This window comes from Lissotriton vulgaris, chromosome 3_1 (assembly GCF_964263255.1).
Source record: "Lissotriton vulgaris chromosome 3_1, aLisVul1.2, whole genome shotgun sequence".
NCBI classification, from domain to species: domain Eukaryota; kingdom Metazoa; phylum Chordata; class Amphibia; order Caudata; family Salamandridae; genus Lissotriton; species Lissotriton vulgaris.
The window spans coordinates 1,538,757,439-1,538,771,886 of record NC_141689.1 but is presented as its reverse complement, the minus strand read 5'-3'; the positions used below and the strand labels follow the sequence as shown (position 1 = coordinate 1,538,771,886).

General features: G+C 43.9%; 1 protein-coding gene across 1 annotated transcript in view; it reads left to right on the top strand.

Moving 5' to 3' along the window:
* GSTCD (glutathione S-transferase C-terminal domain containing) overlaps window positions 1-14,448 on the top strand; it is a 991,325-nt gene that overhangs the window by 312,020 nt on the left and 664,857 nt on the right. Inside the window, exon 5 of the mRNA XM_086962035.1 lies at window positions 10,234-10,327. Within this exon, the coding sequence (XP_086818161.1) occupies window positions 10,234-10,327 (94 nt within the window). The remainder of the gene's footprint in view (window positions 1-10,233; window positions 10,328-14,448) is intronic.

Below are 14,448 nucleotides of genomic sequence, written 5' to 3'. Positions count from 1 at the left end.
TGCCCGTCGCAAATTATGGATTTGGAACATACACATTTTCACATTTTTAGAACAGTAAATCTGCTTCATCAGGGTCACAGTGTAGGTAGATTATTGCTCTCTTAACTGCAGCTGAAATATGGGTTATGTACCATCACCAAGCATCTATGGCTCTGAAGGTTTCCAGGCCAGTGATTGTTGCAAGCAGTACTCAGTGACTCATCTTTAAGTGGCTCAAGAAATCTTGACCTCTAGTCGAAACACTTTGCTGTAGAGTGAAAGAGGAGTGCACATATTAAGTAAAACAGCTTTCTTTTCTAGACACAAGTCAAACAATCATTTGCAATGCAATAGGTCTTGCATTCGCGAGAGTTTAAGCTAATATCATTGTAAATGACAATGCCTTTTATTTATCTGTTTTGATAATTGGCACATAAATAAAAGGTATTGTCATTTACAATGCCAATAGCTGAAACTCTTGTAAAAAAAAATGCACTGAATGTTGCAGGAAAGCATGTTGTGCCAGCAGTAGGAGTGATTCAATAAAGAAAATAGTGCTTACAGACTAAAAAAGACGCACAGTGTAACAATCGAAGTAAAAGGGCCAGTCCTCATGGGAGGTTACAAATGAAGACAAGGCGGTACTAAGGAGGGACTAAAAAGCCTATTAACGAATCAGAAGCCAGCATTTACGAAGGAAAATGACACGAGCCAATGACAAATATGGGCTGAGAGTGGGCGGGGCTTCTATTCCATACTGCAATACAGCATGCTGCAAAGCAGTGCATGCGCTGCCCAGGCTCTACCTAAAAATCAACCAAAATGGTTAGGATGCATGAGTCTATTCGAACACATGTTTAAGCATGCCAATCAGCTCTTAGTCCTTCTAACAGTTAGAGAAGGTACAATTCCTCTTCTAACATACTTAGAGGTAAAGTAGAGCATACATCTATATAAATTAGAACATATACCTACATATCTTTTGAATAAGTGCATATATATATTATCCATTTGGAGATGGGCATTAAGTTCGAAGCAGTATATGTGCAGAAGGGCAGAGTGTAATATGCCATTTATTACCATTGTTGAGTGTGGTGAGAGACAATGACTCACAAGAGTAAAGCCTCAAGTTGTTCGTGCTACTCCTTCCCTCCAACAGTGGTAATAAACAGAAGATTATCCTCTGTGCTTCTGCATGTATGATGTATATGGTTTATGCAATGGTTTTATTTTCACGTGTATTTGTTTTATGAAATAGTATTTCTGCACGCAAGTTGTTGCAACAACTTGCTATAGCGGGTCCATTGGTGTAATGGTGCAGGAATTAAAGTCCAACACCTTCCCAGCTGTTGCGCAGACTGGAGCACCCCCTTAAGGCAAGTTGTTATAATGACTTGCTTGCAGAACAAATGCGTGCTAAGACGAGTTTGTTCTAATGACAGCGTTCCCAAGGCAAGCGTGATAAACACATGCAAAATACCGTCATACATTCATAGACTGTATCAGCCAACTAAGGGTATAGATGAGATGGGAAGGAGGAAGAGGCACCATCCAAGAATCCCTGATTCACAAGGTGAGATGAGAAGCCAGCATGTTGGCTTTAAACGTCGCTAGGCTGGAATTCTAATGGATAATTCTTTCCAAAGATTCCCACTTTATGAATACTCCTTCCACATTTTAGACTGGTCTTGAAAACCTTTCCATTGCAATGACTCCACTGCAGCTAGGCGGCACCTCATTCTTCTTCCTGATTTTGTTTTTCAAACCATTTTATTTGGAGTTTTATATTCACTCTGGCAGCAGAGTTGCCACCACCTCGACAAACACCACTGCAGGCAGGACACTGCAGTTAAACAATTCGGTGTACAGTACAGAATAAAGGATTACAGTGTCATGATAGTTCCAGCCAAACTCAACAGAACTTAAACCATGAGTTTAAAACTCCAGTCTACATGAAGCAGAGTTATCAACATTGTCAGGGGTCCCCCCAAAAGTGGAGAGGAGTTCCAGTCAACCAGCAGCTGCAAATGGTCTTCTCCTTAACTTTTACACCTCCTCCCACCGCAGCGCTATAGCCTCTGCCTACCCCCATTTCATAGTAGCAGCCCGCCAATGCACCATACTCGGAAGCATCAAGGCCTTCCAGTGCACTGCTATCATACAATGGGCCATCAGCCTCAACAGGTCAATGAATCGAGTAATGGCACCACCCTCCTTTCGACACCTATAAAAGCCCAGTAAGCAACTAGCTGCCTCATCTAGATCTGAACGCCCATTAGCACGAGTCAGGACTTCACGGACCTCTGCTCATAGCGCGAGAGTGCTCAAGCATGCCCAGAAATTGTTCAGCATGTCCTCCGTGGGGTCGCTGCAGCAAGGGCAATCGGGAGATGCTGCAGAGTATATCCTATGTAATTTGGCCAGTGTGAGAAAAGCCCTATGTAAGATGTGATATTGGATGTGTGAAAGCGGACATTGCGGGAAACCTTGCACGAGTATGCCAATACCCTTGCACACAAAGAGAGAGCGAGAGGGTAGGAAACGTAGTTGCGTCCCTAGCACAACTTCAAACACCTATGGGCAACTCGGATGTATTTCTAGGACAGGTCCTGGAGAAAATCTAAAGATTTTTGAGTAGACACCTCACCTACTATGTATAGTGGCATGCTACATCATCAGTGCCTGTCTATATCCTGGTAGGATAATACCACCTTGGCAGACTCAAGCGAGTATGGGAGTTCTTATATAAATCACTACTGGATTTGGAGCAGGAATCCAGAGACAAAAGCAATACAAATGTCTCAGGGTATACCCAAAGGAATTTCTTTTATTGTTTGAGTACCTTAAGACTTTATTTAAAACTTGTTGTGGCGGCTATTTGAGTATCAATGACTCAAGTGTCCCAATATAAGGCAACAATTTTCGACCAGCATTTAAAGCCTTTGTTAGGGCTGTTACCATCCATGCCTATCCACTCATTCTTACCATGCGTAAAAAAGAGGCTTAAGGCTCTCACCTTCAGTTAAAACTCCTCTTTGAGAAAACCCTAGTTAAGGGTGATTCAGGAGTCAGGCGAAAGGCACGCTCCTGTAGTCCCATTCATCAAGGTACGAGTGCCTGTATTTGAAACTTACCTATCTCACACAGTGACTGCCGCCGAATGCGAGCATTGCAAAAAACCATGCGCAGATATGCTAATGCCATATCCCATTCCTTCTGGGTCGGCCCACTCCCTATATTACACTCTCAAATGTGCCTCAGATGAGTCAATGGGTCTTTAGGCATGTGGAAGAGTGATTTTGAAACCAAGACACCAATCAGCGTCCCTTACCTAGAGTGTGCAGTGCCTGTGTCACAGGATGCAGAGCGGGCTCAGTACCTGTAATGCCCCATATGCGCTGGAGCGCAACTGCAAGGCGCCTATGCGTCTGGAACTGGCCCGCAGGTTCTGCTTCCTGATATGTCCCCAGAGCATATCAGGTGCCAACCTACAGACTTACATCAGTTGCTGTTTTCAGCACCTTATCAACATGGCCCAGAGCTCGCTCTCTCTCTGTCTCACTGACAAATGACTCTGCTTTTGACTGTAACTAGGAGAAATGTCTCCACAAAAAGACATAGACTCTGCAAGATGACAGTTTTGGGCCCCACAATAACTGTTTGTGGTTGGGATGTTGTACCACACCCTACGACTCCTAAACCTTCATGCACCCAACGGTAGTCACGGAGCAGGAGGTCAAGTTATTGTTTTTATACTCCAGGGAACATTCTCCAGAAAGATCTTGTTAAGGAGAAGTAGTCTTCTTCCTCATGAAGGCGGTTCAGATAAAGAACTGTTCAGAGTTTCGACTCCATGGCCGGATGCCAGATAAGACGGAGTTTCTTGATCGTGCTACCGTTCCTGAGCAAGTCACTGCCTTCTGATTTTCGATGCTGGTTCTGTCCAGGGTGGCTCTGCAAGGCTGAGGTCTAATCATCCACACTGGGTCCATTCCTGTGGATTTAGCAGCTTTGACAGCTCTGACCCCGACTTCTCCCAACGCCGTACCTTCACGGGTTTATGCCCCAGCTCTTAAGGCAAAGGTGAAACCAACTAGATTGCCTTTTCCCATTCATTCAGGCCCTTTTGAGACGATTTTGAAAGTGATGCCATCGACAAAGCTGACTCCGGTGTCGGCCAAGGAGTTGATAGATGAAAGTATTGTCTGTGTGGCTAAGGAAAAGACCAAGGCTAACTTTAATAATGAACCATGTTGTAAATACCTCTCCAGGGCCCAGAAGCTTGGCTGCTTGACAAAGATTTTTGGTTCAGATTCATATGCATTGGTTACGAAGGATAAGGACTGTGGCCAGATGGGGGGGAATGACTTAGAGGCTTATCACCTTCTGCCACCTTACAATGCTGATGCTGGCCCCTACTTGGACTTGCAAAATGTCAATGGACTAGAGCCTTCACTCAAAGTAACATTTGATACTCCTCTGTCCCTAATATGGAGGAGGTTTCATATTTTACAATAGTTGTTTGAAAGGCGTCAGAGGTCTTTGAATTGAATTTACCTTCTGGGGAAGTAAAACCTAAAATTCTGATGAAACTACTGCAACCTGCTGTGGCAGAGCCTTTGCTTCCTTTTAATGAAACACTCCTGAACCCTATCAGGGCTACTAGAGAGAAACTCTTTTTGGATTCGATAGTCTGCAGGTAGATTGCCAGACACTTTAGACCGGCTGTGGGTGACCCAGGCTTGTTTGTCCTCCACCCATCACTTGAGAGTCTGGTTATTCAAATATTGTAATCAAAGCAGAACCTCAGTTTGTTTTCAACAGCTCCCCCAGCAAGGAATCCAAAAAATGTGATGCCTTGGGTGGCAAAGTTTTTGCCTCTGGTAGTTGGACCCTCTCAACGGCTAATGCCACATGCCTTTTAGACCGATACGTCTATATCTTATGTTAAATGGCAAAACGTACATTTATCAGATTGTGTAACCATATGATAAAAGCATTCTCTCAGCCAGTGAGTGATGACCTGGATCTGCCAAAAGAGATGCTGCAGTATGTATTTGAATCGGGACACCATTGCTTGGTATGTGGGTAAGGCTGTTATGATGAATCAACATGATTGGGTGCTTTCCACTGGATTTTTGGGAGATCTCCAAGGTATGCTCATGGACATGCCCTTCGATGTTGAGCTGCTGTTTCTTGAGAATGGAGACTACTCCTTTGAATGCTTCAGAAACAGCAGGAAATGTATGACGTTACAACGCATACTTTTACAACGCATACCTTTACAAACCATTTTTTACAAGGCAACATCCATTACAACGCATTCCATTACAATGCATGCCATTACAACAAATTTTTAAAAACTACCTTTACAACTCATTCCATTACAACGCATACTACCTTTACAGCGCATACCATTACAACGCATACCATTACATTGCATGTATGGTAAGTATTGGATAGTGTAGGGGTAAACATTACTATTCTAACTCCAGGGGGGTGCAACAGTAGGGTAAGTGTTGTATAGTGTAGGGGTCAAATTATTATTCTAACTCCAGAGGGTGCAACAGTAGGGTAAGTGTTGGATAGTGTAGGGGTAAAAATTACTATTGTAACTCCAGGGGGTGCAACAGTAGGGTAAGTGTTGGATAGTGTAAGGGTACTATGCGTTGTGATGGTAGTGCGTTGTAAAACTTGCGTTGTAAAGGTTGTTTCCCACAGCAGGGCTACTGCTTGCACTCTGGACCTTACCTACTCAGCCCAGCAATTCCACCAACACTTTCGGAGGTTCTGTGATTATTTTAAGGCTGTGCAGTCTAAACAAAGGTAGCCAACTCAGAGCTTTCAAACGCCACTATTATTTCTTTCGGGTCGAGGTTGATCTAGGGGGAATTACCAGCAGCAACAGATTTAGTCCCCACTTTCACGCATAAACTCTGCTGTTTCCAATCCCCCTCTGACTCCTCACCCCTGGGCAGCACCTTCCTATGGGAGAAGGACTCTCCTACTTTGTCAAACTTTGGGATTAAATCACTACGGACCAGTGGGTAATCCACCTGGGCTGCATTCTTTGTTGGGGCGGGAATGCCACCTGCATTATAAATAGACATGCGTTCCTGCCCTGAGTTAACTAACTGCAAGAGAATTTGGTATTCTGACTTTCTTGTGGCCCAGCACCCATAAAATCCTAAATGTGCGATGAGGCCTAGGGCTGAAATTGACCCTGAGATCCAGGTTCTGGGTCTAAGGTGAAGTAGAGAGCTCTAAAAGTATACGCCTTTAGCAAGGGACTCACGTCTGAGCATACCCTGCCACACTTATGGCGGCCAAAAGCGGTACAAAAGGGGGTGGTGATGGACGGAGAATCTGAATCAATCAAACACTCACACCCAGTCAAAAGATCTGGGTTTAATCCATCACCGTTCTTTAGCCCACTCGTGTGAGTCCCTTGCTCACTTTGCCACTGGATTCAAGCAGGCCGGGCTGAAGACGGCTGGAACGCCAGAAACCGGTCCTCTGAAGCTTGTTTCCAGTCCAGGGAAGACATGGCTTGTCAGTTCGGGCTGGACTGTTCCCATGAGGCACAGGGTCAGACTGATTTGCATATAGCCATGTCTGAACTGGGGTGGCAGAGTGGGCTAAAGAACGGTGATGGATTAAACCCAGATCTCTTGACTGGGTGTGAGTGTTTGATTGATTCAGATGCTCCGTCCATCACCACCCCCTTTTGTACCGCTTTTGGCCGCCATAAGTGTGGCAGGGTATGCTCAGACGTGAGTCCCTTGCTCACTTTGCCACTGGATTCAAGCAAGCCGGGCTAAAGACGGCTGGAACACCAGAAACCGGTCCTCAGAAGCTTGTTTCCGGTCCGGGGAAGACATGGCTTGGCAGTTCGGGCTGGACTGTTCCCATGAGGCACAGGGTCAGACTGATTTGCATACAGCCATGTCTGAACTGAGGTGGCAGAGTGGTCTAAAAAACGATGATGGATTAAACCCAGATCTCTTGACTGGGTGTGAGTGTTTGATTGATTCAGATGCTCCGTCCAACACCACCCCCTTTTGTACCGCTTTTGGCCACCATAAGTGTGGCAGGGTATGCTCAGACGTGAGTCCCTTGCTCACTTTGCCACTGGATTCAAGCAAGCCGGGCTGAATACGGCTGGAATGCCAGAAACCGGTCCTCGGAAGCTTGTTTCCGGTCCAGGGAAGACATGGCTTGGCAGTTCGGGCTGGACTGTTCCCATGAGGCACAGGGTCAGACTGATTTGCATATAGCCATGTCTGAACTGGGGTGGCAGAGTGGGCTAAGAACGGTGATGGATTAAACCCAGATCTCTTGACTGGGTGTGAGTGTTTGATTGATTCAGATGCTCCGTCCATCACCACCCCCTTTTGTACCGCTTTTGGCCGCCATAAGTGTGGCAGGGTATGCTCAGACGTGAGTCCCTTGCTCACTTTGCCACTGGATTAAAGCAAGCCGGGCTGAAGACGGCTGGAACGCCAGAAACCGGTCCTCGGAAGCTTGTTTCCGGTCCAGGGAAGACATGGCTTGGCAGTTCGGGCTGGACTGTTCCCATGAGGCACAGGGTCAGACTGATTTGCATATAGCCATGTCTGAACTGGGGTGGCAGAGTGGGCTAAAGAACGGTGATGGATTAAACCCAGATCTCTTGACTGGGTGTGAGTGTTTGATTGATTCAGATGCTCCGTCCATCACCACCCCCCTTTTGTACCGCTTTTGGCCGCCATAAGTATGGCAGGGTATGCTCAGACGTGAGTCCCTTGCTCACTTTGCCACTGGATTCAAGCAAGCCGGGCTGAAGACGGCTGGAACGCCAGAAACATGTCCTCGGAAGCTTGTTTCTGGTCCAGGGAAGACATGGCTTGGCAGTTCGGGCTGAACTGTTCCCATGAGGCACAGGGTCAGACTGATTTGCATATACCCATGTCTGAACTGGGGTGGCAGAGTGGGCTAAAGAACGGTGATGGATTAAACCCAGATCTCTTGACTGGGTGTGAGTGTTTTATTGATTCAGATGCTCCGTCCATCACCACCCCCTTTTGTACCGCTTTTGGCCGCCATAAGTGTGGCAGGGTATGCTCAGACGTGAGTCCCTTGCTCACTTTGCCACTGGATTCAAGCAAGCCGGGCTGAAGGCGGCTGGAACGCCAGAAACCGGTCCTCGGAAGCTTGTTTCCGGTCCAGGGAAGACATGGCTTGGCAGTTCGGGCTGGACTATTCCCATGAGGCACAGGGTCAGACTGATTTGCATATAGCCATGTCTGAACTGGGGTGGCAGAGTGGGCTAAAGAACAGTGATGGATTAAACCCAGATCTCTTGACTGGGTGTGAGTGTTTGATTGATTCAGATGCTCCGTCCATCACCACCCCCTTTTGTACCTCTTATTGTCTACTTTAACCAACTAATCAACATTGTAATAGTAACGATTAAAGATTTGAAATCTTAGTGTGGATGTTGGAGAGCAGAGTCAAGTGTCAGGAACCATTCAAATAGGAGGTACGTTTTATTGCGTTAGGCCCTTTGGTTACATCAACAGCAATTGGATCCTGTTAGGGTGCATTCTCCCTCCAACCGTCCTGTCTCCCAGCTTCCACTCCACACACGAACATTTTATTACATCATTCACTCTCAGCATTCCAGACACCAGCTCAGAAATACAGGGAGTGAGAACTTTCAACAAAAGAATTTGTGTGTGGCTGAAGCCTGACAGTCTCATAACCATAGAAGTATAGCATTGCTGTTTGACCACACTGTTAGAAGGGATTCTGCTGTAGGTTCATTTTATGACAGGACTTGCATCGTCATTCAAAGTCGATTCCTTTCCCCCTGCTGGATGAACAGGGTAGTGAACTAGAAGTTGTGGAGGTGAGGTGGAAAGTAGTGGCAGGTCTTTCAGTCACTGATATTTAACATGTTAAGAGAAGAACAGTTCCTGTGACTCTGCACCTATAGTATGTCCCTTCATCAAAGACTAAATGTGCCTACCCAGGAAAAATGAAAAATAAACTCCTGTAGCAGTTGTGAATTGATGGTTGTCAGGTGTAGACTCTGACGTATTGACAATAGAGAAATTCTATCACTGACAACAACATACACACTGAAACTTCTTTACCTGTGGCTGAAACTTTTTTTGGGGGGCAAGGCGTTGAGTAGTCAGCAGGTGGAAGACTATATGGTTACATTTTCAGAAGAAAAAAAACAGGAGCGATTTCGAGGAAATAAACAGCCTAATTGTTCCTCTTAGTCTTAATGTCACTAATGCCTGAGGATCAGTGCATTCTGCAAAGTGTCTGTGGTTTGCTGTATCAGTATAGAGCAAACCCGCAGTAGCCCTGCGAATTTTTAGGCAGTATGCATGCATATAGCATATGCACGTGTTATGAAACGTAAGACAAGGCAAATTAAATTAAGATAATTTAGGTCTTATGAACATCCGTAAGGCACTGGTGGCGGAGCACGCAACACAATCACTGAAGGCACCCCGAGACACCCGCACAGACCAACCCCATACAGTGGCAGGAGTACTTTACGTTCGTGGAGGGCAAATTGAACGCAGCTCGTTCCCCCCAGGGATGAATGGGTTCCTCATGGGAGGCAATACTAATACCATGTGAACATATACTGGCACGCCCGGAAGGCACCTGGCCAGGCAAGATCTGCCTTAACTAGGCGAGGCCTCTGGCTCGCACGCGTAAGAGAGAAAGCGCGTGGCGTGTGATTTTCTCCCCCTTACCTCCCACCCCACTCACTCTCTTTATCCTTCTCTCTCTCTCCCGCCTCGCCCTTTCCCCTCCTTCCTCCCTTCTCTTCATTGTCCCTACTGCCCTCTGAAATGTACATGCATAAGCAACCACCCTAGCTCATATAAGCCCCAAAGCACATAGTACAGTTGGGTTAGTTGAGCTCACATGGTTTGTGTTTAATGTGAATTGTCTGCTGTGACAGCATAGCGGTAAGATGAACAGAGAAGTCAGTTGTTTTTATTTGCGGGTTACAGAATGGACACTATACATAGACCTGTATAGGAGATCAGATATGGTTTTCTTTATTTTAATGACACCAACATCCAGAGTAACCGGGTTCCCCACGAAGCGTCAAATGTGTAAATGTCACTGTTGTACTTTTGTATAATAAAGCTGGCAGATTGTATTATGTATAAACATGTGAAAACACCAATAAAGACGATTTATAAAAATTTTCTTGATTGCAATTCCTTTTTTTCTTGCCAGGAAAATGGCATTGAGGCAAGTTTTTCACCTCACCCGTCCCGAAGTCAGACCATAGATTGGGAAAACCTTCCTGCAGCAGTAAGCCCAGCAGAAGGTGAGTGCTTTTTAGTTCGATTTTAGTCTTAAATCTTGTGTGAGATGTCTACCCATTGGATTGTGCTTGTTGTGTGTGCTCTCCTTCAGCAATATATACCATTTAATAGAAAATGTGTAAGCAAAGGCATGGCACATGGGAATGCAACAATGCTCATAAAACATCTTACAAAACAATGTCAAAACTGGTATTCATTAATTTTTTTGTCTCTGATTCATGAATTTACAAGACTGAGTTGTGTTGGCCATTGAGTGAATGATATTTTACAGACTTGCAGCAGAAATGGTGAGTTTTCATGCAGCTATTTATTTTTATTGAGGTTCCAATATATTTTTTACTTTGTCTGCCACAAACAATGATTTTCTTGCAGCGCCCAGATAGGCATTTGTCCGAAAACTGCCTGTTTTTTGTTGATGAACATTTGGATAGCAAAAACACACTAGAGACTAGTGTATTGAATGTTTGAATGAATGAATGAATAAGTGAGTGGGAAGGTTTTGCAGCAAGAACATTGTTTATTTTTAAATATTGTACGTTTTTCTGGAAGTCCCCGGACCATAAAACTAACGAAAAAATAAAATATAATATGAAAAAAGTCAAGTGTACCTGACAGAATGACCAAAAATATAGCTAGACCCCTATGCAAGCACTGACTCACAGTAAGCACACTACGGATTCACGTATAGGAATGTCTAACATAATGAAAAAGAAGTCCAGGAGATTCCAGTAATCCAACCTGTGCTACAATGTTGCAACAATCATTCCCCCTAAAACTCAGTGAAACTTTGATACTAAACCCCGATTGCTAGTCATTGTTTATCTACCAAAGCCATCTCAGATCAAAAAATGCTTTGGAAAATTGCAGTTTCTCCTGAATATTTTTTTTTGGTAGGTCATGTGCATTCCCTTGGAAGACTAGCTCTTTTATCCCAAGAGACAAATTTACCAGAGTCTTCGATTAATCCCCAACTAGTACAGTCCATGGACGCATATTTCCTCCGAGGGGCCATCATCTTGAACCCCTTGAACGAGCCACATGAAAACTGTGGTCCCATTCATTAATCAATGGTCACTATTTCCTGAGCTAGCAAGTGAAGTGTCATTTCCTATTGTAAAATGATGGGATCAAACAATAACCTTATATTTGGCCCACAGTAAGATGATTTGCATTTTACTGTGTTCTGCAACATAATCTTGACCTCTTCGACAACCTTAGTGGCTGATTCAACTCTACAATCTACACTGAAGCAAAAGCAACTTTGAACCACTTGTGTGCTTAGGAAACCCATGAGCACCATTGAAACCCCTATGGATACCAACCAGGAATCTGGCAACCTAAAACCATGAAAAGGGAACTGAAGTTCATCCAGAGAAATACACTAGTGTCAAATATGCTCCTCACTAAAGGCAACTATAAACTGATGTCCATCCAGAAGGAACTAATATCCTCCCAGAGGGAACTTTATTTAAACTCCTGCTGTACTGCCTACCTTCCTCCAAACCACAGTACATTCCATTCATGGGTGGCCGATCCTAACTCCGTAGCTCACTCATCTTAAACAAAATACATCATATAAGGCACAGAGAGGCCACTCTTTTAAATGTGCAAGCCCTGCTTCACAATAGTATGAAGGATTGGCACTCTAATGGCTTTAAGGTGGCGATATTAGTTCCAGGTTCACCCTTCTAATTCATAATATCTATAACCCTTTCCCTATAATTCAGCGGGACACCTTTCAGGTTATCATGCCCAAGTCTTTCCAATGCCCAATATTTGTAATCACAAACACCTCATTGGGCTCAGTCAAGTTAGTTAATCTCCATGCTATCCTTCAATTACAGATTATAAGGCAGATATCTCTACTTTATAATTCCCATTCCAATCTAAAATGGCAAGCTTGCCAGAGCCAATGACATTACATTGGCAAACACAGATTTCCTCTTCCTTAAAGTCACACAACCCATCATGGACTCCCCACATACACAATAATTCTGCATCTTCCACCTCAGTAGGGAGGACATGTAGATATGGAGGACTGCCATAACATATGTATTGGTATTTATATAGCACGAACATAGCTGTGAAGAAGTGGAATGTTGTACATCACATGAGGGGTTAGGAGATGATCATGGATCTTGTACAGCAAGTGGTGAATACACAAATACGTTTGACACAGGCATGACTAGGCATTTGAAATTCTTTGCATATGTACTCAATTCTGTATGTTGTCTGATCCTGGTGCCATTGCTCAAGCCAAAATCATATTAGTCTGGGCAAACCACTTAATCTTCCTATGCCTTAATAATATGATTTTGGATTTAGCGATGACGCTAGGATCAGACAACATACAGAATTGAGTTCATATGCAAAGAATTTCAAATGACTAGTGGTAGAGGTAAAAGGTTAAAAAAAACTCTGACTATACCTTCCTAAGACAAACTATTTGTGGAACAATGTATTTTTATTAGAATTTTTACTTTTCAACTCAATAGTTGGAATTTGTTTCATTCTATGCTAGGATGAGAGGCGAGGATCATGGGTTGTACATCAAAATATCAACCATAGAAATATTACCCTACACATATATGAACTTCAAAATATTGACTTGTACTATATCATCAAAGTAAGAATAGTTAGCAACGTATAGATTTGTTGTTCTAATTGACTGGGTAATCAATATTTTGGAGTTGATGCATGTGCAGGGTGATATTTAAACTTTGATGTTTTGTTACCACACCATATTGTTTATTCAAATATTTACTCGCCACCAAGGACGCTACATCCACAAACGTTTGAAATATAACATTTTAAACACAGAGTTTGAAGAACAATTAGCAAAACGCATATCTTCCAGACTACCTCCAAACAGGAATTCCCTAAAAGTCATCACTCCTAAAGTGTGTGCGAGTCAACATCCAGTCCCTGCATCACCAATGTAGCCCGTTTGAAATGGAGCAGACGTTTCCGGAATTAAATCAGTCTCTTAGATTCCCTAGCCTCAATTTCCATGTGACTTCTTCATCTGTCTTCAGATATGTTACCACACATAACCTGGGGTTATCCAGAAAAGATAGGTAAAAGGCAAAACAAGTTTTGGACTTTGTCTTCTTGGCAGTAGGGAATTGTACCCCTCCCCCCTTCCCCCCACCCCCAGCCATCCAATCCATCTGGATTAAATATTCTACCAAATAAATCGCAGACCTGCCCATCTGGTACTCTCAAGAAGGATGTGTCAGTCAGAAAATTATAGTTGTTAGATTAGCTGATAGTTCCTTCCTTGAAAGTTCATTGTTAAGCCTTTTCAAGAAATTTCTAAGAACTAAGTTCACTTCTGAACACATTTGTATCTGGTTTCTTGGGGTTAAACATATGCACACCTTTCAACAACTCACAGGCTAGTAGGTGTCAGTAGCTCGTCCCCCTCCTGTAGCTCATTGTACTGTCAAACGTCCCATCCAAATAGCTGACTTGAAGGAATTAAAAGTCCTGTATGCAAAACCCTCCTCCAATCGCAGATGGATCCTTCCATCTTCAAGTGGCAGTTGATATCTTTTAGGCTTATGACTGCTTGATAACCATCAACTTTCTTTTGTACAAGGAAACAACTTCCCAAAAACTCCTCTCGTGCAAATGTCTGCATCCTTAGTCACTATGTCCGGAACCTCAATCTCTAAAAGGATGCTTTCTTCGGAGAAAACTATAGGCTTGGAACTCCTTTCTGGTACTGGAGCGCTGTGAAACGTTATATGGAAGCCTGTAACTCTTTCTCATACCAGCTGTGGACAAAGTGCACTTGCCTCCCCTATAACTTTATGTGAGAAAACAAGATTATTCTTACCTGTAAATGTGCCGTTGTTGTTTCCTAAGAAGCGTGTAAGGTTGCAGTACTGGCTTGCTGTTCCTCTCGACCAACTTTTCTGGTCTGGTCATTGGTTGCCCAGTAGGACTATCATTCTGGTTTGATCTGCCCCTTTGAAAATCTTGGGCCTACAATTCTTTCAAAAGGACACCTGGGCATTATCTAGCATTGAGAAGCTTTCCAGGCTCTTATTATAAAAGATTCACTAAATAAACATCCCTGTGCCAATGGCCCTGCCTCAGAGCCGCCTGTTCTTCTAGC